At 35.8% G+C, this 27,319-nt stretch overlaps 1 protein-coding gene across 1 annotated transcript in view; it reads right to left on the reverse strand.

Moving 5' to 3' along the window:
- The window catches only part of PKHD1 (PKHD1 ciliary IPT domain containing fibrocystin/polyductin), a 621,489-nt gene that overhangs the window by 516,320 nt on the left and 77,850 nt on the right, over positions 1–27,319 (reverse strand). The window contains 9 exon segments of the mRNA XM_051996694.1: positions 1,547–3,157; positions 6,052–6,119; positions 6,706–6,901; positions 12,196–12,334; positions 15,728–15,858; positions 19,556–19,834; positions 20,216–20,321; positions 22,350–22,472; positions 26,658–26,842. Of these exon segments, the coding sequence (XP_051852654.1) occupies positions 1,547–3,157; positions 6,052–6,119; positions 6,706–6,901; positions 12,196–12,334; positions 15,728–15,858; positions 19,556–19,834; positions 20,216–20,321; positions 22,350–22,472; positions 26,658–26,842 (2,838 nt within the window).

Consider the following 27,319-nt stretch of genomic DNA (forward strand, 5'->3'; position numbering starts at 1 on the left):
GAGTTCATCTCTTTTTTCCTTATATAAATCAAAACACAAATCATTGATTTCCTAATAACATACCTTCTAATAGCCTCACTGAAGAACCCACAACAAATCATTCATTCTGGCTCCCTTACAGGCCAATTGTCTTGTCTAAACTCACAAAGTAGTAAATAACAGAACTTAGATTCAAATGATATTAAATCTAATATTTTTTTCATTATTCTACAATATGGGTGACAGAAAATTTCATTTTATACCCCCTTATTCTGCAGTTAAGTGGCTCAGAGGAGAGACTGCGAGGTCTAGAATATGGAAGGTCTAAGTCACTTTGCCCTGTTTACCTCAGTTTCCTCATCTGTAAAATGAGCTGAAAAAGAAAATGGCAAACTATTCCAGTATTTCTACAAAGAAAACTCCAAATGGTATCACAAAGAATTTGATATGACTGACATAACATGATATGACTACAATTCTGCCAACACAATATCAAAGAATATTAGAAAGGATCTGAGAGAGTATTAAGTCTTTCATTGCTGAAAAAGAAAATGGCAAACTATTCCAGTATTTCTACAAAGAAAACCCCAAATGGAATCACAAAGAATTTGATATGACTGACATAACATGATATGACTACAATTCTGCCAACACAATATCAAAGAATATTAGAAAGGATCTGAGAGAGTATTAAGTCCTTCATTGTACAGATAAGAAAACTGAGACCTAAAAAAGTTAAGCTACAGATAATGAGACAAACTGGGATTGGAATTGGCAACATTCCATATTACTGTAGTAGGGTGTATATAAGAAATAGCTCTGGTAAGGCCTTAAGGTATTATAATTTTCTTTTTTAAGTTACAACTGTACTCTATCCTCTCAATTATTTTTTAAAGCTTTTGTATCCTGTTAAAAGAAAGCAAAGAGAATAGAACCAAAAATCAACATGGCAAAGAAATGAAGAATTTTAGAAAAACTAAACTGAGATGGAAGATAATGCAAATCCAACAGCTTAGGGACTATAATTTGGTCTCCTATAGAATCTTATCTTCCTCCATATTATGGGACTGTAATAATTATTATATAATGAGAGAATTAACATCATATTTAATGTATACATAATATATCCATGCATATTACATGATCTTGAGAGAAAAAGTGGGTACAAGTTATTATAGTCTATTTAAATAATGAAGTAATGAGTTCCTGTAAATTACAGTACTTTGAGGTTTTTTTAAAAGGAAATTAAATCAGATTAATTTGGGAAATTAAAATACAATCACATGTTTATAGAGCATGCACTCTAAAAATACAGCCCCTTCTATAAAAAACCAATCAAAGATAGTCATAAATTCAACATCACAAAGAGAACTCTCGGGAAGAAATTGGAGAAATAACAAACCCAATCTCTTTTCAATCTTCCCATCTCCCTCTCCTCTCATCTTTCAGATTGGTGTTAATTTTCTACCCATTGGAAGTTACACATGGAAATCACTTAACCTCCACTATTTTAGTTAATCCACTCACAGAGAGAAAAAGAGAGTTTTATCATTTTTACTTGACTTACCAAAGTTACTATAGATTGATGTAATGATTACTTTAGAAGTGAACACTAGTGTTGATGAAGCCCAGCCTCTGAGATGGTCATGACCTTTGACTTGATATTTTCCAGCAGGAAGCTGAGAAACTGAGCATTGTAAGACTGTGTGGTTCCCCAAGATGCCCCCACATGGTGATGCTCCAATAAAAATCTGCATGTTCTTAGCACCAGTGGTTCGGTTTACAATGAAGGTTACAATCAAACCATCAATTTGAAGAATGGAAAGTAATTCTGGGGTGAAGGTATCACTGTAACCAATCATCCCCACTTCATATAACTTATCATTTACTTCTATTTCCAGAACAACTGTCCCATTGCCTGGGGGAACAATACACTGGATGAGCACAGAACTAATAATATTCACAGTGAGGCAGGCTTGGTGTCCTACCAGGACTAAAGTTGTGTTCTGTCCCCTCAGCATTGTGCCCTCGATGGTCAAGAGACCTCCACCATTGACACCAAAATTCTGAGGGTGATACCCAAGCACCCGAGGAGCAACACTGAAATGGGAAGGTAGGGTGGGTAGACAAGCAAAGCCGCTTCTCTTATTAAGAAGTGAAAAATGATGTAGACCAGGTCCCAAATCACTCAGCTGACATTCCACCTGAGTTGCATTAAAGTAGGTTATATCACAGGAAAGATAGTCATCAACCAAAACCACCAGCTCATCAGTGGCTGTGGCTAACTTCTGACCACCAATCCACATGGTAGTCAAAGTTCCACTGACGCTGGTAGTCATTGTGTCTATAATGGGAGTTGCCTCTTCCTGCAAATAGAATGTACAGTTTCCTTGGCATTCACTGCTTATCCCATTAGCCGTGATTGTGACATTCAGGGCAAATGATGCTTTAGGGAGGTACCCCACAAGGCTAACCTGGCAGAGGATCATTTGGTCATCCCAATTCCAGATGGCACAAGTATGAGGGCCAGAGAGGTCAACCCGCACTAAATTCATTCTGGACTTGAAAGCCAAGCCCATTATAGTTAGCAATGTCCCTCCACATACTGATCCATAGGTGGGAAAGATATCAGTAACCTGGGGGGACACTGTGAAACTGTGGGGTATAGAAGATATATTTGCAAATCCCATATCCTTCTGAAAAACCTGGATGGGATAAATCCCAGCTTCCACATTTGCCAGCGGTAAGGAACAGAAATACTGAGTTCTGTTGAAACTGAAGGATTGTAGCTCAAGGTCACACTTCATGTCCCCCAAGAGGACAATTGATTTAGATATGTTATTTCCTTCCACGTATAGCTCCAGGACATCACCTCTGATTTGCCCTTGCATGGCAGTCACATAAGGAGTTAAAGCTGTGTGGTATATAAAGGTAAAGTCCTTCTTTCCCAAGTCAAATGAGGGATCATGGGGGGCACAGATATTGCCAATTGAGACTTCTATTGGAAGCACGACAGCTTGAGGCTCTGTACCAGGCAAGCGAGGAGCTGATAAAGTCTCACACCAGATGGTCTCTTCAGTTGAGTTCACAATGCTGCAGGTCTGGTTGCCCACTGATACTGAAACTAGAGATGAATCCTTGCTGAAGCCAATTCCAGAGATAGTAAGAGTAGTTCCACCTAGAGGAATAGATAATGAGGACCAAGTCAGCAACAACAGATATTTAGAAATGGGCAATCTAGACCACCTTTTAGGCAACCATAATAATAAAAACAGGGCAAAATTTTATTAAGTATAGTAAAAGATCATTAAAATTTACATCAAATTTAAAGAACTTGGGGGCAAACCTGTGATTGGAACTCCTGGCATAGAAACTCTTTTCACTGATACAAATCATGAACTCATCTGAGCTACCCATCTAAGTCTAGACAATAGTCTGCCTCAAAGTTAAATCATATGTCCAGAGTCACACAGTTGGTGTCAGAAGTAAAATATGAAGCCAGAGTTTCTTGCCTCCAAATAATTCTATCAGCTAATAATTACAGGTGACTTTAAAAAATTAAAAGGTACTTTTATATACCTTTGAAACACCCTCTCCCATACTGCTGATACTGGAATTACAAATCATTCTTATCTATCTGTAAAAGCACAGGCTTTCCCCAGGTCAGATGTATTTGTATTCCTTGAGTTTTCTCACAGTTCTGTTCCTGAATCTCTGAGCTTTACTCTCTCGCTTTTATAAATGTAACCTCCTTGACGGCAAGAACTGTCTTTTTGTTTGGAGTTTCTGTTTGTTTTGTTTGTAGGTGTAACCCCAACATTGAGCATAGTACCTGGCAAAAAAGTAGCATTCAATAAACGCTTAATAACTTAGATTGTTGATCTGACAAATACCTAACAGAAGCCCTGTATGTGTAACCATATAAAATATATCTTAAGTAATACTGGTCCTTTCTGCCATGTTCTTGCACTTCATTCTTCACAGACCGAAACATAGAGTAGTCAAATCTCATTATAATATGGTCAAGAGATATGATATTTCAAAGGTAAGTTAAAACAAAAAAATTCACTATAAATCACTATATAAATGAGAAAGGTTTTGATCTGAGTCTAAGAAAGCAGTATGGTACAGAGGAAAGAGCTTTGACTCTAGAATTAGATGTCCTAGATCCAGATCCTACCCTTACTACTTGTGTGACCTCAGAAGATCACTTAACTATCCAGTTTCCTTATCTATAAAATGAGGGGCGTTGAATTAGATGGTCTCTGAGGTCCCTTCCAATATTTATGATCCTACACTAGAGTGAGATGCTTTATAACAAAGTTTCCCGATTTATGCAAAATAAAGACACATTGTTGTTGTTTGTCCTTCATTCTTGAAGAGGACCTAAATATCAGTGAGGTGATACCATGACATGCTAGTGAATCAGGTTGTAATGAGGGAGGACTGTGCAAAGTCAGCAGCTTCACTTTCTCCTCCAGAGCCATCTAGAGCTAGTGACAAGATGTAGTTCAAAATGACTTTTGTACCTAATAGTGGTACAGTGGATAGGATGGAGGCAGGAAGTTGTTTGGCTGTTTCCCCTCTTCGTTGACCCCATTTGAAATTTTCTTGGCAAAGCCACTGGAGTTTTGCCATTTTCTTCTCCAGCTCCTTTTATAGATGAGGAAACTAAAGCAAATAATGTTGAGTAATTTGCTCAGAGTCACACAGCTCTTAAGTGTCTGATGCTGGATTTAAACTCATTAAGATGAAACTTCCTGACCTCAGACTCAGCACTCTATCCACTGTACCACCCAGCTGGTCTTAAGGAAATCTAGAAAATCTGAGTTCAAATCCTATCTTGACAACTATGTGACTACAGGCAAATCAGAAAAACCTAAATTTAAATCTTGTCTTAGAAACCTACTACCGTGTGACCCGGAAAGTTGGGGAAACACGAGTTTGATTTCTGCCTCAGACACTTACTAGAATATAGTCCTGAAAAGCAAGTTCCCAACCTTCTCTGAGCCTCATTTTCCCCATTGGTAAAATTGGAACAATGGGATAATAAGAGCACCTAATTCACAAAGTTGTTGTGAGAATCAAATAACATGAACATATGAAAGTACTTAAAGCTATTGATTGACACTCTATATAAATATGATCTGTTATTATTACTATTATTTTTAATGTGCAGTGAATTTTCAGAGGTATATGGCTTCCTGTATGCTTGTTGAAAAGCACTAAGTTCAAAAACATGTTCATTTGTATAATTTTACTGACCTCTTCCTTATATTGATAAGTCATATATCTATAGCCTGAGAGGATATTAAAGGCATAGAGTAGTGTAGGAGAAGGAATTCTGGATTTGGATTTCTAGGACTTGGATTCAATTCCTGGCTGTAGCTTTAGGCAAGTCACTTTATCTTGGCTGCACCTCAAGTTTCTCAGCCATTACAGGAGGGAACATGATGTTCAATATGATCCCTTCCAGCTCTAAATATACAATCTAGGATTGCCAGGGTATCCTTGCTTTTTTGTGGTTTGCCTGTTCTTTCTCTGCCTAAATGGAATCCTTCCTGAACTTTTCCTAATATCCCTTCAAGAAGTCGAGACATTATATTTCTCCACTTTTTTTTTTTTCATTAAGGAAAAAGAAACTCAAAAGCTTTACTTTTATAAAAATCCTTGAGTTTATTTGCTCATAAAATTGATGAACGTTTACAAGTAATCAATCAATAAGCACTTAGAGCCTGTCTGTTACATGCCAGGCCCTGTACTAGGTCTTGGAGAATAAAGAAAAAGAATAAAACAGGCCCTACTAGGTACAGAGAATGGCCATCACAGGCAAAAAACTAAAAAGTGGGTAGATCGACGATTCTGAAGATCAGAATCACACAGCTCTTAAGTATCTGATGCTGGATTGAAACTTTCTGACTTCAGACCCAGCACTCTATCCACTGCACTCACTTCCTTCCACACTTACTAACTATATGATCTTGAGCAAGTCTCTTAACTCCTTTGCTTTAACAACAGCAATCAAAAACAAAAACCTGGCCTAAAACTAAAAATGATATGGTAGAAACTTACCCAAAAGGGATCCACAACAAGGTTCACTCCAAAGGACTTTGGTAATATATTGGATTTGAAGATCAACTCTATAGAAAAAGAGATTTTAAAGGAAATTAAAATAGACATGGGAACATTAATGAAATTAGAGTCAAATGTCCTGGAAGTTCTGCCACCTGTATTACTTAGGACAAGTCACTTAAACTGTAGGCCCCAGTTTCAATTTTCTAATATGAAAAATAGGAGTAGAGTTTGAGGGGAGGGAGTCCCTTCTAGACTGAAATCAGACTCTATAATGACCTCTAAGGTCTTTTTTAGCAATGTCCTTACATCAGGTTAGCCATGCAAACTTCTTCAGCCACCCCTCAGAATGGGAAATTTCTACCTTCCAGGAATGGCCTGAAGTCAGCTTATACTGCCTTTCCAAAACCAATTGTGAACTTTTACACTTCAGAAACCAAGAAAGGCTGCAAAATAGGCTTTTATTTTGTTATTGTTATTATTGATTGTCTGGATCTAAGAAAGTGACATAAATTAAGTTTTAAAATGTGTCTTTCATACACACACACACACACACACACACACACACACACACACACATATATAAAACATATATAGATGGAGAGAAAGGAAGAGCCTCTTGTTAAATATTTACAAATATGCACATGACCTTACCCCTCTGAGCTGATGTTGACACCATTCATTGTGACTGAAATGCTGTGCCACCCTGTTGGCAAGGGGGGCAGTGTCACCTCCAGACCTTGAGGCTCTTGTTTTAGGACCTGAGCCAAAGTATCCTGAATATGAACTTTCACATCCAAGTCTGTATAATTCACCAGAGATGTAGTTCCAATGAAAAGTGTCTGATCTCCTGCAATGAGAAGCATATAATAAGAAGCATAATTTGGGATATATATATATATATATATAGTCTAAACTTTCTAATTTCTTCTTCCTAATTTCACATGCAAAGCCATGTGAATGCTATTGAATTTGTTGGGTCTGAATCTATACAATCTAGATTTAAACTGGGTTATGAAAGAAAAATATGTAGTGAATAGGGGTGGATGCAGAGAAGTAAGACTATAAACAAAACAGAAAAGCTATTTTAATAGGGCTAGGAATGATAAGAAAGTAATAAGAAAGGGAAGTAGGGACTCTAGTTTGAAATGATTACCAAATGTAGTAAGGGGAATAATGGAAACTGAAACTAGAAAAATAAGTTTAGACCAATTCTTGCAGGGCCTTGAATATCAAGTGAAGAAATATGTGATTTATTTAGCTTGTTGATGCTAGTAATTCAAGTAGAAATGTCCTTTTTTAAAAAAAGATAGAAAAACTGAGTCCCAGAAAGATTGTGATTTACCAACTTATCCTAAGTCATTCAAGTAATAGTAATGACAGAAAGACAGACAGACAGACAGACAGACTAATAAGAAATGGATAGATAGATAAATAGAGGTAGAGACAGAAAGAGATAGAGATAGGTAGAGATAATTAGATGAATATAGAGACAGACAGACAGACAGACAAAGAAAGAGAGAGATAAACGTAGATAGACAGACAGACATACAGGTAAATAGACAAAAAGACAGATAGCTAGATAGATAGACATGGCCAAATAGATAAATAGATGCATAGATGAATAGACATATGCATAAATACATAAATGATAGAGATAAAGATAGACAAATGGAGAGAGAGAAAGAGAAAAGATAAAGAGAGAGAGAGAGAGAGAGAGAGAGGAAGATAGATAATAAATGAAATGAGAAAATAAGTTTATAACTTGTAATAATAATAATATAATTATAATAAACATTTTGGGAACCTTAAAGTGCCATATATATTTTATCTATTTTCATTATATGGTGCTTAAAGATTTATAAAACATTTACTCACAGAAATCCTAAAAGAAAGGTAGTACAGGTATGGCTTATCCTCATTTTACAGATAAAGTAGAAGTTAAGTGATTAATCTGAAGTCACAAATCTAGTCAATGTCAGAGGTAGGATTTGAACCCATCCCCTGCTTCCAACTCTTGCATTCAGCTCTCTATACCATATTGCAGAGAACTGGCTAAAAATGTACTTTAAGAAGAAAAATCTGGTATCTGTGATGGATAGTTTGGAAACTGAAAAGCCTGGGGACATTTACAAGGCTACTCTAATAGTCCAGGTATGAGTAACAACCTACTCATAGGTGTTCTACATGTTATTTATTCCCATTATCTTCCTCTAAAAAGAAGGATTCCTTTTGGCCTCATGTAATATGACATTTCTCCCTTCCCCTCCCCTTTTCATCAAAGCAAAAGTGATTCATCTTGTAAAATATCACCTTTTGTGAATTTTGTAATATACATTTTCCTATCCAGACCACAGAAAAATTCAAGTTGAAGTTTTAAGCTTTGAAAATAACACATCTCGTGGTATATATTAATCACATGAATTCTTTAGACTTTTGGTCAATTGTCAACTTATTCCTAGATGCCTTTAAGGCACTGATGTAATATATTTATACTTTTCATTATAGGACGGAAATTTTATTAAAAGCCGACTAGAGTCAGTGAGCCTAGGACTGAATAGAGGAGTGACTTCCTCATCCCTCTTTCCTTCATTCTGAAGAGTCTGTACCACAGAGGAATTCCACCCACTTTGGTTGCCAGAGGCAGCAGATTCTTAGTTTGCATTATGCTACCTGAATAATATAGAAAAGCTAAAGGACTCTTCCTTTTATTTATGCATTCTGGTACCTTGGGGAGAAAAAGTGAAAAAGACACCAAAGAAAAGAAACTAGAGAACTGGGTTATCTTAGGGACAGGGCTTGGTCTTCTATAATAATATATTAGATTTGTATATAAAGACACTCTCTGTTTATCTGGTATTCTATTGGCGCAGGGTTTGTTATCTAGCAACTGGTCACATTTATATCCTTTGCTCTCATTGCCCTGTTTTCCTTTACCTCCCCCCAAATGCGCAAACTCCTTTCCTTGATATTCAAGACCTCTACAATCTGTCATTTCCCTAATTTTTCCTTTATGGGAGCAAGAACCTCTGAGATTTTGAAAATCAGCCTAAAAATTTGGCGCTCCCTTCATATCATAGAAGTCTGAATTATTATAATATTAAAAAATAAAATATGTTGATTTTATATAATATTATACATATATTTTATGCATTTTTGAGTTTCTAACATTTTTCTGTCATCTGCTGACCTTTTCATGTTGTCTGAAGCTTCCACAAAACTTTCCCAAAATGCTCATTTATTTTTTTATGCTGACCCATAATATATCAAAACATCAATGGGGAAAGTTATGGTGGAAAGGGATAACTGAACTTCCTTCAGTGCACACTAACCTCCAGGCAGACAAGACTATTCATTATATCTCACAAATACATACGCATTTCCTACCTCAATGCCTTTGTTCACCAAGTGCACATCTTTTCTCCCTTTCCACCCTCACTATGCCCATCCCCACCATCCCTGCCTTTTGAAATTCTATCCATGCTTCATAGACTACTCAATGGTCACCACCTCCATGAAATGTCCTGAACTACCCCAATTGGAAATTATCTTTCCTTCCTTGGATCTTCTATAATTTTGTGGACTCCTCATGTTCAATTCTGCATTATAGGTATTGCATAGTAATTTAATATTTATTACAAAGTATTGTATATTTGTGTTTGTGCTATATGTCCCTTAAATACATTGGATTGTAAATTTCATGAGTCTAGGGATCATATACTTAATATCAATGTTTCTGTTTCAGTTAAACTTCAGCAGAGCTTTTCCCATACTAGATACTTAATAAATTATTGTTAAATGGATGATTTAATGCACAATGGTAATTAATGTTTGCAATAATGGCATTAAGGCACTTCTAGATGGCACAATAGAGAGTGCTGTGCCTAAAGCCAAGAAGACTCATCTTCATGAGTTCAAATCTTATCTCAGATATTTATCAGCTATGTGACCTTGGGCAAGTCACTTTGGTGGGGGTACACCAAAAATGTTGGGATTCCCATGCATGAATTGCAGTGTTGTCTCTGAAAGAATTCAGCTCCAATTCTCCAAATCAAGCAATGGAACTTATTGGGCATTTACTTGGGATAAGAAGTGATATACCTGAGGGTCTCCTCATTCACAGATAGGGCAATCCAGCAGAATAAAGTAAAGAATTATATAAAGAAGGAAGGGTAAAAAAGGGCAGGAAAATTGGGCAATCTCAGATAAAATAGGCACAAGATAGGAAACATCCCTGTGATTAGATATATCTCAGATAGGATATACTTGGAAAAGTTCTTTTGTTCTAGATAGAAAGAGTGGGGTTATAGTAATTAGATATTCAAGGTAAAAGTTCCTTTTGTAGAATCAGATTATTGGGGCTGGGGCAAGAGCTAAGAGTCCATCAACTTAACCATGTTTGCCTCAGCTTCCTCATCTGTTAAATGAGCTGGAGAAGGAAATGGCAAAGCACTCTAATATCTTTGCCAGGAAAATCCTAAAGGGGATCATGAAGACTTGGACACAATTTTAAAGGACTGAACAAGTGAAGATTTGGACACAAATAAAAATGACTGAACAATGATGTCTATAATATAGCCAGAGGCTTTATAGAGGAATTTCTCTCACAGTTGATTACTTTGTGTGTGATCACAGGCCAGTTACAATTTCTCTGAGCCTCAGTTTCTTCATGTGTAAAATGCAATGCTTAGATTGTTGATCTCTGTGGTTGCATTCATTTCTACATCCTGTGATGATATAATATAATGATGTCTTTTTGACGAGGGGACCCCCAAAACTCTTCCTCTTTCTCTATCTCTGACTTTCGAAATGAGCCATGAAGTAGAGCACTTGAGAAGCTCCTTCAAGGAGACTTTCTCCTTGAATCCTACCACTGTAAAGACCCTGCCTGAGGACAAACAGTTTCATTCTGTTACCTAGGTGGGGCTGGTTGAGTCCTGAGCTGGAGAATTCCAATCCTATTCAAGTGATGATTTTCTTTTCAATTCCAGCTCAAACTTCACCCACTAACCCCCATCAGGAGGGGGAGCAGGCCTGGGCTTGTAGCTAAGGCTTCTATTATAAAAAGGGCCAATTTTAAATCCTCTCCTCACAGAGGACCTAACATGCCATGCCATATCATGCCATGCCAAGGAAACCTCTTTCTACTGGAATAATATTCTCTTCCAGCATTACCCTCTCTTTATCCTCCCCTATTTCCCTAACAAGATTTTATACCTCTCTGTCAGGATCTCTCCTACTAGAAACTTTACTCCCCTGTCAGGACCTTGCCACTAAGGAATTCAGCCTTTCTATTCATGCATAGTAAAGACTGACTTCCCAATGTCTATAATAAGCTTCTTTTTATCAGTCCAGAAGAACCTCTGCACAGCCAGAAGGGGGGGGTTCCCAAAACTCCCTATCCATGCGCCTAATCCCAAGGGGATTTAGGGGAGCCAAACCTCTTCATTTGGTTACCTGAATCCTGATCCTGCCACTAATCTCATCATTTAAATCCCTGACCACCAGGAACCCTAATCTCATCATTTTGGTTCCCTGAATATAATCTCATCACTTTTGTAATATGGTTTTTATCACCAATATTCTCACAATATAAAAGCAATATGCATATTGCTAGAAAGCCAGCCTCAGATCCAGAAGGACCTTGATTCAAGTCTCGCCTCTAACACATATTAATTTTGTGATCCTGGGTACCTCTCAGTCCTCTAGGCTGCTCTCTAAAATGAGAAGATACAGACCTGTACTAGTAGAGTGAATTTTAGAGTGAATTTCCTTACCAGGGAAGTCCTTGTATCACTTGTATCAGTGAAATCACAGGTCTAATCCCTACCCTATTCTATTCTTGCAGTGCGCACTGAGGAAGATGAGTGTAAGTGAGAACAGCTTCATGTTGTTTTTCCTGAAAAGGATCAATGATATCATGAGGGTGATGGCTTAGCTTCATTTTACTGAGAGAAAAACTGACTCCAAGTTTGCCAAGGTCAAATAGTAAGTTAATACAAACCAGGTCTCCTGATTTCTAGAAAAGCTCCTATTTCCTGTGTTTTTCTGCCTTTGCTACAGTTCATCCAAAACTCATCTCTTGGCTTTTTTCTGGACCAAGGCTCTATCAAGAGAAATCTTTAAAGTGTCATTTATTCTTACCTGCTGTGTTGCTTCTGTTTCTGCTCAGGGACATGATAACTGGATTTAAAGAAGGAGAATACTTGAATGCCTTAGGATAAGTTAATGTCAGGTTCCTGGTGATGATGGTCACATTCACAAGCATTCCACTACCATTCCCCTGAAAATCAATCTTAAAAAATGAAATATTATCAATCTTCACAAAATATCTTTGACCGGGGGAGGGGAGTAAGGAATGGCAGATTTTGAAGGGGAAAGTATGAATTGTAGGGGAAAAATTAAAGCAATACATGCTAATTGGTTTAAAATATGTATATATAATGATTGAACTAAGCAATCCAAAAGTGGCCTAGAAAAAATCCTTAGGGGACCAGCTTTAAAGAATAGATAAGAATGATTTGTTATTAACATATCAATTGTTTTTATGTAAATGGAAACTACTAATGTGTTGGGGAATGCTTGAAACAGTCTGTTCTCTAAAGTACAGTAATTTAAACATTCCCTGGGGCAACTTTGTTTCTACTCTTAATTTGTAAAGCAAACCTTTTTCTTCGTTGATAATGCTAAGGTAAACTTCAGGCTAGTTTTTTCCCAAATTATCACAAAATTCCAAATTAATGAACCATTTGGTTAGGTTTTGTTGTAGTTTCAGGGAAAAAAAAATAAAGATAAGAAGATTATATTTTTCTTTCATTTTGGGTAATTCAAAAGTTTTCCTTTAGAGATTCATCTATTTGGAACTGCTTGCCTTGATTTAAAGCAAGGAAATACATAAAATATCACATAGAGATCCGTTACAAAAGAGCAAAATAAAATAACATGTAAATCGGTTCAACTAATGGCTCAGCAACATAATTGAAATGATTCCTTGTGGAAAGAACAGGAAATTTTTTAAATCATAAACTCTTAGAGGGCAGGCAGAGACTATATGATTTATTTTGTAGGGCCTCCAGAAAAGAGCTTTGTAAACACTAAGCTTGTAAACATACAATTATGGTTTGTTCATTGTACTTTGTGTGTGTAATCAAGTAAAAAGTTTTTCTCAGTTTCCCTCCTCTCTTCACTTGCTAATACCTTCCTTCTGAAAACATCTTCCATTTACAATGTATATCTTCCTTTTACAATGTGCATACATACACACACACACATATGTATATATGAGGAGCACATTTTAATGCTTATCACTATCTGGCACATTATTGGTGCTTAATAAATGCACACTGACTAACAGTTTCTCTGTCTCTCCCTACACACACACACACACACACACACACACACACACACACACACATACCATCCACAATCACCACCAAAAGAAATATGCATTATATCTTTTATTAGTATAAATGTATATGGCCTATATAATCTTTTAATTTTATTGTCTCTAAGAAAATTAAAAGAGAGACACAGAGTAAAAGACAGGAAGACCTAGAGATAGAGAAAGGATATTGTATGCAGTTGGGACATGGTAGATAGATTGATATTACAGTAAGGAAAATAAGTTCAAATTTTATTTTTCAACAAATATTAACCCTGTGACTGACTCTTAGTAAATTAATTATAAACAAATTACAGAACTTAATTAATGAATGAATGGATAAAGGGTACAGCATATAATCAGGAATGGGTATTAGGAACTTACACAGTATTCATAGAGTTAGTTAACCTAATTAATGCCATTAATTAACTATATTTAGGAAATTCCACCATTCAAGAATTGGATCATTCCCACCCGAAAATTCCAGAGAACCTAATAGGCATAAAAAAAAAAAAGAGCCTTTCTTAAAAAAAAAAAAAATTTATCTTTATACCTTTGGATATCTCTAGATAGGAAGGTTTTACCTACAATAAAGTTCACCAATGAATTTATGATCTTTTACCTGTTTGAATGCAAGGAGATAGATCATGGGATCACAGATGTTTCATTTTACAAATTGGGAAACTTAAACCTAGGGAGGTTACTTAATTATACTGAGCCTCAATTTCTTTCTCTATAAAAGTATTGGTCTAGATGGGAAAGGAGGGAAGAATGGAAGGAAATGATCATTTATATACATATTAGGTAAATCTACTATGTTTTAGGCACTCTTCTAAATGCTTTATAAATATCTCATTTGACCTTCACAATAACCTTGTAAGGTAGGTGCTGTTATCCTCATTTTATAGGTGGGAAAATGCAGGCAAACAGTCATTAAGTGACTTGTCCAGAGTGAGAAAAATCAGTTATACAAATTATGATATTAGGCTAGAAGGAAGCTTTTAGCACCTCCAGTTTCAAAGCAAAGTATGAATTCACAAACAAAACAAGAAAAAGGTCATGAATATTCAAGTTCACCTTGCTTTCTAAGTTTAAAAACTGCCTTTGCTGAAGACTGCATTTTTTGATGTTGGACAATTCATTTAACTTTGCTGATGCAGGAAATTTTCAAAAATACAATATAATATTACAGTGTTGTTGTTGGCACAGTAACATGACAAATATGACAAATAGATAAAAATTCAGAATTGGTCATAATCAGTGTATGATTCAAATATAATTCACAACAAATAATTTTGGGATGCCAAAAGAAATTTCTTTTTTGATGCTTTGCTTTCTCCACTTTCTATCAAAAATATATACATATATGTCCTGTTAAAATATAAGCGCTTTGTGAATGGGGGTTGTTTAATTTTTGTATTTTCACCCTGAGCATCTACCAAAGTGTCTGGCCCATAGTATTCATTTAAATAAATACTTAATTGAATTATATTGGTTCTCTTCTTTGCCATCAGGACACTAATCTTCAGCAAAGTCCTGATTTTTACAGTTGAGTCTAAATGAAAATTTTTCTCTCATCTCTTTCTTCAATTTCATCATCTATAAAACCAAGGGATTGTATTATACGGCTTCTGAGAACCCTTTCTAGGAATTTGCCTATAACTCTAAATTTATGATCCTAAGGAGATTGATTACCTTAGACCAAAAATCCTTGAATATCCATGTAATGGATTATCTTTGGAACTGTCCCCAAAGAAATGATGTGGTACTCATTACTTCTTTGTAAAGGGGATCATTGAGTAGTGCAGTAAGTAGAAAAGTAAAAAGTCACTCTCAAGAAACTATGCTGATATCCATTCCCAACATCCCATAAAACAAGAGAACTTACAAGTAAATATTCCTTTCGTACTTTCACATATTGAATAGTGAAACAATAAATGAAAGATAAGTAAAGGGCAAAGATCATCAGAGTACTCAATCTGTCAATCAGACAAAAATGTTTGTGGCTTTTTGGAGGCAATAAGGTTAGGTGATTTGTCCAGCCTTACACAGCTAATGGCTCAGATTTGAATTCAGGTCCTGTTCACTCCAGAACCAGTGAGTGCTCTATCCACTGCACCCACCTAACTGCCCACAGCAAGCATTTATTAACCCCTACTTAATGCTTAGTCCATCACAGAACAATTCTAAAGTTAAAATAGAAGATAGATACTAGGACTCATCTCTATTGCTGCCTTAAATGTGAAGTGATAGCGAGTGATAACAAGAGAAGACATACTAAAAGGCTTTGCTTACCCAAGGTGGGACTTTGCATTGGATTCTTTCCATGCTCCTGGAGGAGATGTTGATGGGACAAGGTTGAGACCCAAATAACACCAGATTTACTTCTTCCAAACTTGTCCCTTCAATAGTGGCCCAAAATCCCCCTGCAGCATCAGTGATATCGTCAGTTAAACAATCAAGTAGAGATCAAGTGGTACCCAAGATATGAGAAATGACTGAAATATGGAGAAATTAGCATTCATCTGAATATTAAAACTGCCATAGAAAGGACTTAAGTTAAATGTCAAAATCTTCTATGAGAGTAAGATGGTGCAATGGATGGATTATCCCTCCTGATGAGATATGTCACCAAGTGACTGAAATATCAAAGGAATGCATGATATTATCTGGGGGGGGAATGAATGATAAATATCTATTAAAATTCTCAGTAGATGAGAGATAGGGAAAGATAGATTAAGAAATTAAGCTCTTATAAAGTTGGAATGATTTTTAAACAGTAACTTTTTTTAATACTCCCTGGAATTTTCTCCTACTTCCTGATTCTATCTATTCAAGATCAGTTTCCAAAGATTAGTTCTAGGACCTTTGAAATTTTCCTTTCCTCAAAAACCTTCATTGACTCCCTCATGCCTTTAGGATAAAGCACTAACTCCTCAACTTGTCATTTAAAGTCCTCACAATCTTCCTCCAACCTACTTTTCCAACTTTCTTTTTCTTCATGTACTTTGCCTCTATCAGAACTGGAATATTATCTCTTCATCTGGGTACCCTTCCACCTCCATGCAACATATCATTTCTTTTTTTGCCTGTGGTTACTGAAGTTCATTTATTAGAGTTCAATGCAGATGTTACTTCCTTTATGTTGCCTTCTCTGATCTTGACCTCCCAGATAAGAGAGGTTTCTTTTTTTTTTAAATATTCCTAAAATACTTTGTCTAGATCTCTCCTTTAGCCCATCAAATACTGCCCTATATAAGAATTATTTGTGCATGTGTAATATACTCCTTTCCCTTCCTTCTTTACATTACAAATTGGTTGAGGACAAGATGTGTCATTTTCACTTTTTTACCCTATCACAATGCCTTGGACATATAAAGAACTGCCTCCCCCAATGTGTTCTGTCTTATATGCAGAAAAGATGCAACAAAATTGAGGGAGGGCTTGCTTTTGGGGAAAAGGCAGGTCAAAAAGAGATTGTACTCCTTTCTATCCTTGTATTTGTGATTTCAGATGGCAGGTCTTTTTTGGCTAATAATGCTGAAAGGCAGCATCATGGGATTTAGTATCACCCTTTTGTTTTATAGATGCGGAAACTGAGACCCAGTAAAGACCACACACTATTTGAATACAGATCTTCTGGCTTTCTTTAATCCAGTTTCCTTTGTATTACCTCAATTCAACAAGAAGTTGAAAGTGGATTTGCACAGTCTGGCAATAGTAATAACCACCTAGGCAAATAAAATTGTATGGCATATCCAAGGTTATCCAGTTAGATCCAAACCCTAGCCTCCTGACTTGGAGCTCAATAATTTTTTGACTATGTCTAAGACCTGTAAATGCTCCTTCAAAGATCTTTCCACTAGATCACATCATCTTTCACACCTACCCCAGGCAACTGGGGTTATGTGACTTGCCCAAGGGTCACATAGCTAGTAAATGTTAAGTGTCTAAGGCTGGATTTGAACTCAGGTCCTCCTGATCCAGGGCTGATGCTGTATCAACTGTGCCATCTAGCTGTCCCTATCACATTATCTTAATGAACTAAAATGACTGATCTGGTTTTGCTTGATAATCATTCTACCATAAACACAATTTATTTAGTGCTTACAGTGTTCATAGCAAAGAGTTAATAATCCTGATAGATGCAAAAATAAATGACAGGGTACTGTTATGTGGTAGTCCCACAAGGATCATTTTTTAATTGATCTTTGTGCCTCAAATTATTCAAATTATACAATATACAAAATATACAAATTACAGAACTAAATTCTGTATACATTCTTTTATGCATAATATTATGCATAATAGGAAAGATAGAATATATACATAAAAATATACATAAAAAAACCTACAAAGTTAATATAAGGACACAAAAAAGGTTCAAGCAAAATGATACCATTTGAAGTCCAAGAAAGGAAAAATCATTGAATACCAGATGATTCAATGAAATGATATATCGGCTATAGAGCCTATATTCAATCTGCTTCCACAATGGCTCTCAAATCCATACCCTCTTTCTTCTCATATGAGCTAAATTGCTACTCTAAATCAAGTCCTCCTCATCTCTTAGCTAAACTATTGCAATAGCCTCCTAATTGCTCTTTCTACTTCAGGTTTTTTCTCTCTCCAAAATATCCTCCATATAATTGACAAATTGATCATCCAAAAGTACAACTCTAACTATATCACCCTTCCTCCCCTCTCCACTCAAAATACAATGACTCCCTATTACCTCTAGGAATAAATAGGGATTCCTCTGTGATACTTAAAAATCATTTTACAATCTGGCCTCAATTTATCTATCTAGCTTTTTTTTTTTTCACATTACTTCATTTTACTCATTTTCTGATCTTTTCAAACTGGCCTTCTTATTGATCTTCACACATGTCATTCCAAGTCTTATCCTTTTGCCTTTTTCCTGGCTATCCATAATGGCCACAATATACTCCCTTGGGGCAAGTAGGTGGTTGAATGGATAGTACACCACCATGCCTGGAGTCAGGAGGACCTGAATTCAAATCCAGACTCAAACACTTACTAGCATGTGACCATGTGAAACTCCAATTGCCTCAGAAACAAAATTAATGATGATGTATTCCCTCTTCCCCTCTACCGCGTATAATCTCTAATTTTCTTTTCAGCTTAACTACCACTTTCCTCATGAAACCTGTAACAATTCCTCTTCATTGGCAAATGCATTACAGCCTTTCCATATACATTTTGTTTTTGTATTGTATATTTTTACTATATAATAGTTTTATATTGTATTGTTTTTGTATTGTATATTTTTACTATATAAAACTATTATTTATTACATTTCATTTTATTGTATTATATATATTTTATGTACTTATGTATGTATATGACGTCTTTTCTGATAGACTGTAATCTTCTTGAAGATAAGAACTATTTCATTTTTACATTTCTATGCCTCAAGACTCATAGTAAGCATCACAAATACTGCACAAATAGTTATTGATCTGGTTGATTGATTGATTTATTGGAGGCTTTACAAAGAAGGTGACAATTGATCTACATTTGGAAGCATAGGTAGAATTTCAAGAGGCAGAATTGGAGGACAGGCAGAAAGGAAAATTCAAACATAGAAGAATCCTAGAAAAAAACCTGGAGGTAGGAAGCCTTATTATATGTATAGGGTAAAGTATTAGGGACATTGACTGAATCACCTAGCTACTGGTTAGGAAGGAGGGACCATTAAATAATCCAGCTTGCCTAAAGCATGTCAAAGGGAAATAATACAAAATAAATCTTGAAAACCAGAGTGGTGACAGATCTTTTAAAAAATCTTAAATGCTAGTCTGAATGGTTAGCCCAAATGGAAGAGCGTTTAAAAGGCCTACCAAGATGTATTTAAGGGTTTAAATGTTTGCTGTTCATTTACACAATCATTTATTCAACAGACATTGACCGTATGAGGTAAAATTCATTAGAAGAAATGCTGATGTTAGTAAATTAAAAGTTGCAAACCACAGCAGACATTAGGGTGTTTGAAAGCATTTACCAATGCCTTCTAGTTCTCTCAGAACAGCCCCAAAGCTCTGTGATCTGAATATCAATTTCAGGGAATTGAGTGGATTCTTGTCTCTTCTTCAAACTTACCAATCTCTGAAGCTACAGAAGGCTTCATTACTTTCAGCTTGGGTTCAATGTTGAAATAGATGCCCTTTCCTCCACTGACATTGAGGGCAAAGCCGATGTGCTTTATCAACATCACCACCTCATAATTTCCAATTGGTAAGAAGTCCATCTGGCAAGTCACATAAGTTTGGTTTGAGAACATGATTTCACAGATCTGTTGATTCACCTCAATCTTCAAAGCTTTAGAGTCTCCAGGAAAACCAGATCCAATAATATAGACAAGCAGGTTACTGTTATCACCTAAGAGATGAAATAAAGCAAATATACCAAATAAACCACCTCCCAAAGATTTGAACTCATAAAGATGAGTCTTCCTGACACCAGACAGGCACTCTATCCACAATTTTACAGAAATTGTAGAGAAACTTTTCTCTTACCTCTATCCCTAATTACTCTATCTTTCAGTATCCACTAAGCACCTGATATGTGCCAGAAAGGTAGGTAGGTGACACAGTGGGTAAAAGGGTTAGATTTAGAGTCAAAAAACCCAGAATTTAAATTAGGTTACAAAGAGTCAGATAAGATTGAATAACAGCAAAAATATGCCAGCCCACTCTCTTAAGGAAACTGCTTTTGAGTCTAGAACTTATTTTCCCTAAGATTCAATGGAAAGAGTCCTACCATAAGAGTACCAGGCAGCTTGAAGTAAGGGGGTTGCTTCTTGATGGTATTGGAAAGAGCAGGAACCCAGACAGTGAGCAGGTATGTCATTGACTTTCACTGTTACCTGAAGAAACACAAGAAACAGCAAACACAGTATGTATAATTCAGATGCTTTTTTATGTGAAGCTGCTTGCTTGCTGGAAAATCCCAAACAAATAGTTTTTTTCTTATATTCTCTTTATATATCTATATAGATGTAGAGCAAGATATCTTGGGATACTTGGTGTATCTTATGATTGTTAAACCCACAAAGTGAAGAATCATTCTGTCTCCTGTCCTGGGATATTTCATAACAATAACAATCATAATAGTAATGAAAATAATAACCAACATTTATATAGCATCTTAAGGTTTACAAAATTTTTTGCAGCTGGTATCTCATTTAACTTTCAGAAAACCCTGGTGAGGTGTGTGTTATTATTATGCTTAATTTACAGATAAGGAAATATATGTAAATATTTACAAACAGATGTTAAATGACTTGTCCCAGAGTCATTCATCTTGTAAGTATCTGGAGTTAGATTTGAACTCACGGCTTTCTGACTCTAAGTAAGTCCTGGGCTCTGGCTTGGCTACCTATGATCCATAATACTTTTGATCTTATGGGACTAAAAACTTTAAGTGATGTTATGAACAACTATTATTAATTAAATTATGTAATTACAAATTATATGATTTTAAATAAATAAAAATTTCTTAGGCACTGTGTCAAGCACTGGGCATTTTTTTTTTTTAAATCAAAAACAGTCCCTATCATTAAGGAATATGTCATTTGAGACTTACAATGACCCCTTAAACAAGTTGTATAAATATTATTATCTTCATTTTCTAGATGAGGGAACTGACATTCAGAGGACTTAGTGACTTGCTCAACTTGTGGTGACTTGTTTAAACCTAGAAAAGCTAGGATTCCAATATGGTCCCTATGACTCCAAATATCATTCTCTTTCATTAAGCTGTCTCACCTACTAATTTCATTCCTATTAAGAAAAATATTCAATGACTCCCTATTGCCTGTAGAATAATGTCCATTCTTTATATTTTTAAAAGTTCAGCTTTTTAAATCTCTCCCTACTCCTATTCTAAGCTATTTTTCTACTTTTATTTAATATTACTGTTTTTGTACTCTATGCCATACCTGAAATGTTCTTCCTTCTCACTTTAGGATTCTTTTCTTTCTTCAAGACTGCTCAATCAACCTTTTGTATAGGTCTTTCCGAGTTTTCCCCTTGACCCACTCTTCCAAAAACTATTAGAATCTTCCCCCCACTGCCTTCTACTTACTTTATATCTTACAAGTATCTGTTTATCAACCTGCTGTCTCTCCCCCAAGGCAGCCAGTGTTTTTCCCTATATTTGTAATCCCTATTGCCTAGCACAAAGTTTGGCATAATAGTCTTGAATAAATACTTATCGATTGATCTATTGATCAAATAGATCAGAATGCTACCTCTTCAAAAATGGCTTCCTTGACTTTCCCAGACATAAATGTTCACTAACTCTCCCAAATTTCCACAGCATTTTTTTTTCAATCAACCAACATAAACATAAACCTATCAAGTACCTACTATTGGGGTTTATGTATACAGTTTATCTAATCCATCCAATTATAAACTCCAAGAAGACAAGGACTACCCTTTGTATCTTCCACATTCCCTAACACTATTGCTGTGGACCAAGAACTTTAATCAGTTCATTTAATCCACCCATCCTATTTCCACAGCTTGCTAAATTATAACTGATTCAACCTTGCTTAGTAATATTTGATTTAGCCTGTGAGCTGTAATAAATGGCATCCTTTGTGACTGTAAAAAATGTCTTCATGTGAGTTCTTCACTTTGTGAACCACTCTCCCATTTGGTACATGGATACTTCATTTATATTATATTCTTCACTGTGTTGCCTAGAGTTTGAGCACAATTATATTTGCAAATAAATTCATAAATTCATAAACATCAGTGAACTACATTTAGATCTGTTTTGCTAATAGAAAACAGGTTTTGAGAACTAAATCAAAATAGCTAATTTTATAATCAGTAAAGCAATCAAATTAAAGATTAGAAACCACTTTAGAAAACCCCTCCATTCTCACCTGAGGATATGTATTGGGAGTAACCAACATATCTCCAAATATGGGTCCAAGAAAAACACCACCATCATAAACTACCTGACTGTTCACAGTTGGATTCACACCAGTTAGGTTTTCTGCAGAGACCTGAAATAGTGGTAAACATTTATAATAATACAGATTATTGCTTTTCACAATGATTCAGATTAGATTCTATAATAATGAATCTTCAGACATTCTACTTAAGAAATTGTGGCCAAGTAAGGGGCTAGAGGAGAATTGGAGAAAATATTAGATGCTTGATGATCTAAGAAGTGACTCATGAAAATCGCAGTAATCCTAAGAAATATTTTGTTTAAAGGGGCATTATACTTTGCTCAAACCACACCCATTTTTGTTTAGATCTTTGTAATACTTTTGGTGGTAGATTAGGATCTTATTGTTGTTGTTGTTGTTTTTCTTTTTGTGTGAAATTTATTTCTTTTTCTAGTCCCCTTAACCAAGATTTCTCAAACTTTTTCCAATCTCTTTTTCACAATCTCTTTTCATGACTCCAGACATATATGTATACAAAGCAGACATTTACTGATTTAAAAAATCATAATTTGGCAACCTTTACATTAAATTATAAGACCCCCATATAGTCATCGACCCATAAAATGGCCCATAGACCACCACTACCCCATCCTATCCCATCTACCCCCAATCAGTATAATATGTAAGGTTATAATGTAGCTGGTATAAAAGGGCAATAGCAGGAAATAAGATTGCCAAACGGAAACTGCAAGTCTCATATGAATTGTTCTAAAGATCAAAGGAGAATAATTTACAAATTATATCATATATTAACAAAAATTCACATCCTGGTAATATGTGCTAAATCAGCAAAAGCCATCTAGGCATTGCTGTCAGGGTATTTTGTTCTAATGATATGTAAATTCCAGAAAAATTCCAGAGCTCCACAATTCTAGACCAGCAGGATATCAAAAGATTCAGATAACTTTGAAATGTGGCTTAGAAGTTTTAGTGATAAGTTTGACATGATTTAGATAAATTAGTGAACTAACTCTAAGGTGATACAGATAGAAGTTGGTCTATTTTTCCAAAATAAAAATGAGACCTCAATATCTTATTCTTTCATTTCTATCAGGCCCATGCTGCCCAGTACTCCCAATTTTTATCAGTGGTTACTTAAATGATACTATCTAAAGCCTCTTCTCTTTCTTTTCCATCTTTTCTGATGCATTTCTTATCTATTTCAGTGTTCCATTCCCCATCCCTACACCATTTGTCTCTGAAATCCTTTTTTGCTTTGTCTTTATGGGCTTTTTGACTCCATACATTCTATGCCTTATTAAAGAGTGATTGCCACCCAATTTCCTGATCCCTATAGTGATCTTTACCACAAAATACCCAAACAACTGGATGTAAATGCTCATAATTTTATAAATTAATTATCAATTCATTTTTGAAACCTATAATTTAAACGTTATTCTATTAGAATCAATAACTCTCTCAACAAGCATCATATTTGAAAATCATGCTAAGATCTAGAGCTCTAGAGGTTACAACCTAACAATATCTTATTCATGATATAAAAAGTCTCATGTTGACATGCCCAGTTGTGATATAACTGATAAATTATTTTTATTTTAAAATCTAAACATTCTCCTCTAGCTGATTTTGTTATCATCATTGGAAATTCACAAATTATTTCTCTCTGTGTCTGTGTCTCTGACTCTGCTTTTATCTTTCTGTCTGTCTGTCTGTCTCGGTCTTTGACTCTCTCTATCTCTGTTTCTCTGTGTCTCTGTCTTATGTCTCTCTCCCTCTCTGTTTCTGTCTCCTTTATTCCTTTTTACCATTTCTCTTTTTGGAGTACATATTTTTCAAACTTGCTCCCTCTAAAATATATGCTTCTAAGATTTCTATTTTTTTTAACAGGGATGGCAATCTCAACATGTAATTTTAACGTGTAGAGAACTCTCAGTACAGAAATTATCTTTAATAATAAAGTCTGAACAATTTGTCTATAACTTACAGTTTTAGCATGCTGACTGACCTTGATTTGCCCACATCCAGGGCCATCTCCAGTCGTCCTGATCTATATGTGGCAGCTGGACCTAGATGACTCTGAAGGGAAAGTGAGGCAGAAGACTTGCCCAGCCCTCCCTCACTCAATCCAACTCACTTACATTCTTGGCATTACCTCTCTGATTTCATGGTCTTCTTCGAGAAGCAAGGACAAATAACAATAGTAACAATGACTTTCCCATATTACACAACTAGTGAATGTCAGAAGCAAAACTCAAATGCATGTATTTTTTACTTTTAGTCACAATCATAGACTACTTTCATGTCTCCTTTCCTCCATATTTATGTTTAATTGGTATCTTCTTATAGCAATTGAAGCTCATTTATGGGGAAAAGGAAATATGATTTCACTGTAGAAGGGAGCTCCCAATAAGAAAATTTCCTCAACCAATGAAGATCTAAAAGCTGTTCTGTAACTTACAATCTCAAGAATTGCCTGAGACGTTGAAAATTTAACTTAGACGGTAGACCAGAAACACATCCATTTTGTGTCAGAGGCAAGATTAAAATCCAGGTTTTCAGGGCAGGTGGGTAGTGCAGTGGATAGAGCATCAGCCCTGAAGTCAGAAGGACCTGAGTCCAAATTTGGCCTCAGACACTTAACACACTTCCTAGCAGTGCAACCCTTGGAAAGTCACTTAACCCTATTTAACAAAACAAAACAAACAAAAAACAAACAAACAAACAAAAACGAATCTAGGTTTTTCCTGGCTTCTCTTATCCCAAAATAAGCTCTCTATCCACTATGTCAATTTCTTTCTCTGTGAAATGAAGGCATTGGTGATTAATCTTATAGCTCACTGAAAAGAATAAGAGGTAGAATTCCCTAGTTTTATGCAAAGTAACTCACAGTATCTATATGAAAGATACCACAATGAATCATCAAATTATTAGCATTGGAAAGGGCCTCAGAAATAATTTAGCCCAATCCATACTTAAACAAATATCCTCATTATAATATACCCAACAAGTAATTGTCTTGACTTTATTTGAAGACAGCTAAAGTAATGGTTTCTAAATTGATTTGATCATATACCTCATTAGATAAAAAATATGTTTGTGTATGTATTGAGCAACCCCCATATATTTGTATTTACTTATTTCTAAATTATATACATATACTACCATAATTGGAAATATATCACTTTATATATATAAAACATATAAACATTTATATACTTGTAAAAGGTGCAATGAAGAGAAGATAAAATATTATCTGATGTTGGAATCAATAGAGAGTCACTGAAGTTTTTTAAGTAAGGGAGTGCATTATAAGACCTGATCTTTAGGATAATCATTTTGGCAGATAAATGAAGGATGGATAAGAGAAAAGAGAGACTTGAGACAGGGAAGTCAGTTAGAAGGATCCAAGTGAGAAGTGAGGAGGTCTTGATCTAGGCTAGTGACTGTGTGGGTATGATAAGGAGACAGAATGGAAAGATGTTATAAAAGCAGAAAATATAAGCTTTAACAACTGGTTGGCAACATTGGAATGAGTGAGAATGAGGAGTCAAAGATGAAACTGAAATTGTAAAGTGGGGTGTCTGGGAAAATGTGGTACCCCAAACAGAAAAAGGGACATTCAAAAGAGGGATTGGTTTCTAGAGGAAAGGTAATGTAATGGGACTGATAATTCAGCTCAGATAGAATTCATCCATCCCTGCTCATCTTGTAAAATTTCCTCAGACCTACCCAAAATAAAAAATGGATATGTGACTCTTAGTCACTTGTCTCTGTCCCAGAGGGCCAAAACTTGCTGTCAAGGTACATCTCCCAAAGCCACCGGGTGAACTGAGGACAGAGAATGAGTATAATGGCAAGAGAGACGCCTGTGAAAATTTCCCATTTTACACAGTTGATGCTATGAGTGGCCAAGTAGAAGTTAATTTATAGCTTCCCTGAGGCTATAATACCTGGCTCAAAAGAGGGGAAGTTAGGAGCTTGCAAAGAAGAAAGAGCAGAAGAGAAAGGGGAGTAAAGAAGTAGTGTTGTGCATAAAGGTAAGTATGATTTGTTGAAAACAAGCCACATATTTGACTATGACAAGGAAAATAGGATAAGACCATCTCCCCATCCAAAATAAACAATTTGAGTCTTGTACTACCTGACCCAAACCCAACTTTTAGAGACCTCTACTTTCAAGAGAAGGAACGCGTGAGAGAAGCCTTTAGAAGTTGGCCAGGTATTTTTCACTAGTCATGTCAAACTTCCACATTAAAAAAGGAACATCATACGTACACTGATGATATTGGGCAAATCTCCTGTTTGGGACATCCAGGTGAGGGTCCACACGTGTTCATAGCAGGTGTTTAAATCTTTCTGCACCTTAAAGTCACTGACACTGAAGAATTGAGCTGCGAAATCATCATTGCTGCCCTGAAGGAGTTCACGAAGGTCATGAGCAGAAATGTGTATGGGGATGCCTATAGAAGGATGTTTACAACAGTAAGCACACAACATGAAATAACTCACTGCAGAGGGGAAGGGCAGCTGAGAACGAAAGCCAAGAACTCTGCGGGAATAGATCCTGGGTCTTTGAAGTGGAAATTCAAGAGAACCAATGAGTACTATTTAGAATTCCTTCCCATCAAGAAAATGTCATTTTGTAGTGATATTAACTCAATGCCTTTAATCAGATAGGTAGTGCTTTGTATTAAGAACTGGGCCTAGAGACAGGATGATCTGAATTCAAAACCAACCTCAGACATTTATTAAATGTGTGACTTTTAGCAAGTCTTGGTTTCTCTTCCCTAGGTTTCTCCATCTGTAAAATAGAGACCATAATTGCATCTATCTTCTAGGGTTGTGAGAATCAAATAAAATATTTTTATAGCTTTACCCAGGATCATACACCTTCTAAGAGGTAGGGTTTGTTCTCAGATTTTTCTGACTTCCAGTCC

Source organism: Antechinus flavipes, chromosome 4, assembly GCF_016432865.1.
Source record: "Antechinus flavipes isolate AdamAnt ecotype Samford, QLD, Australia chromosome 4, AdamAnt_v2, whole genome shotgun sequence".
Lineage (NCBI taxonomy): Eukaryota > Metazoa > Chordata > Mammalia > Dasyuromorphia > Dasyuridae > Antechinus > Antechinus flavipes.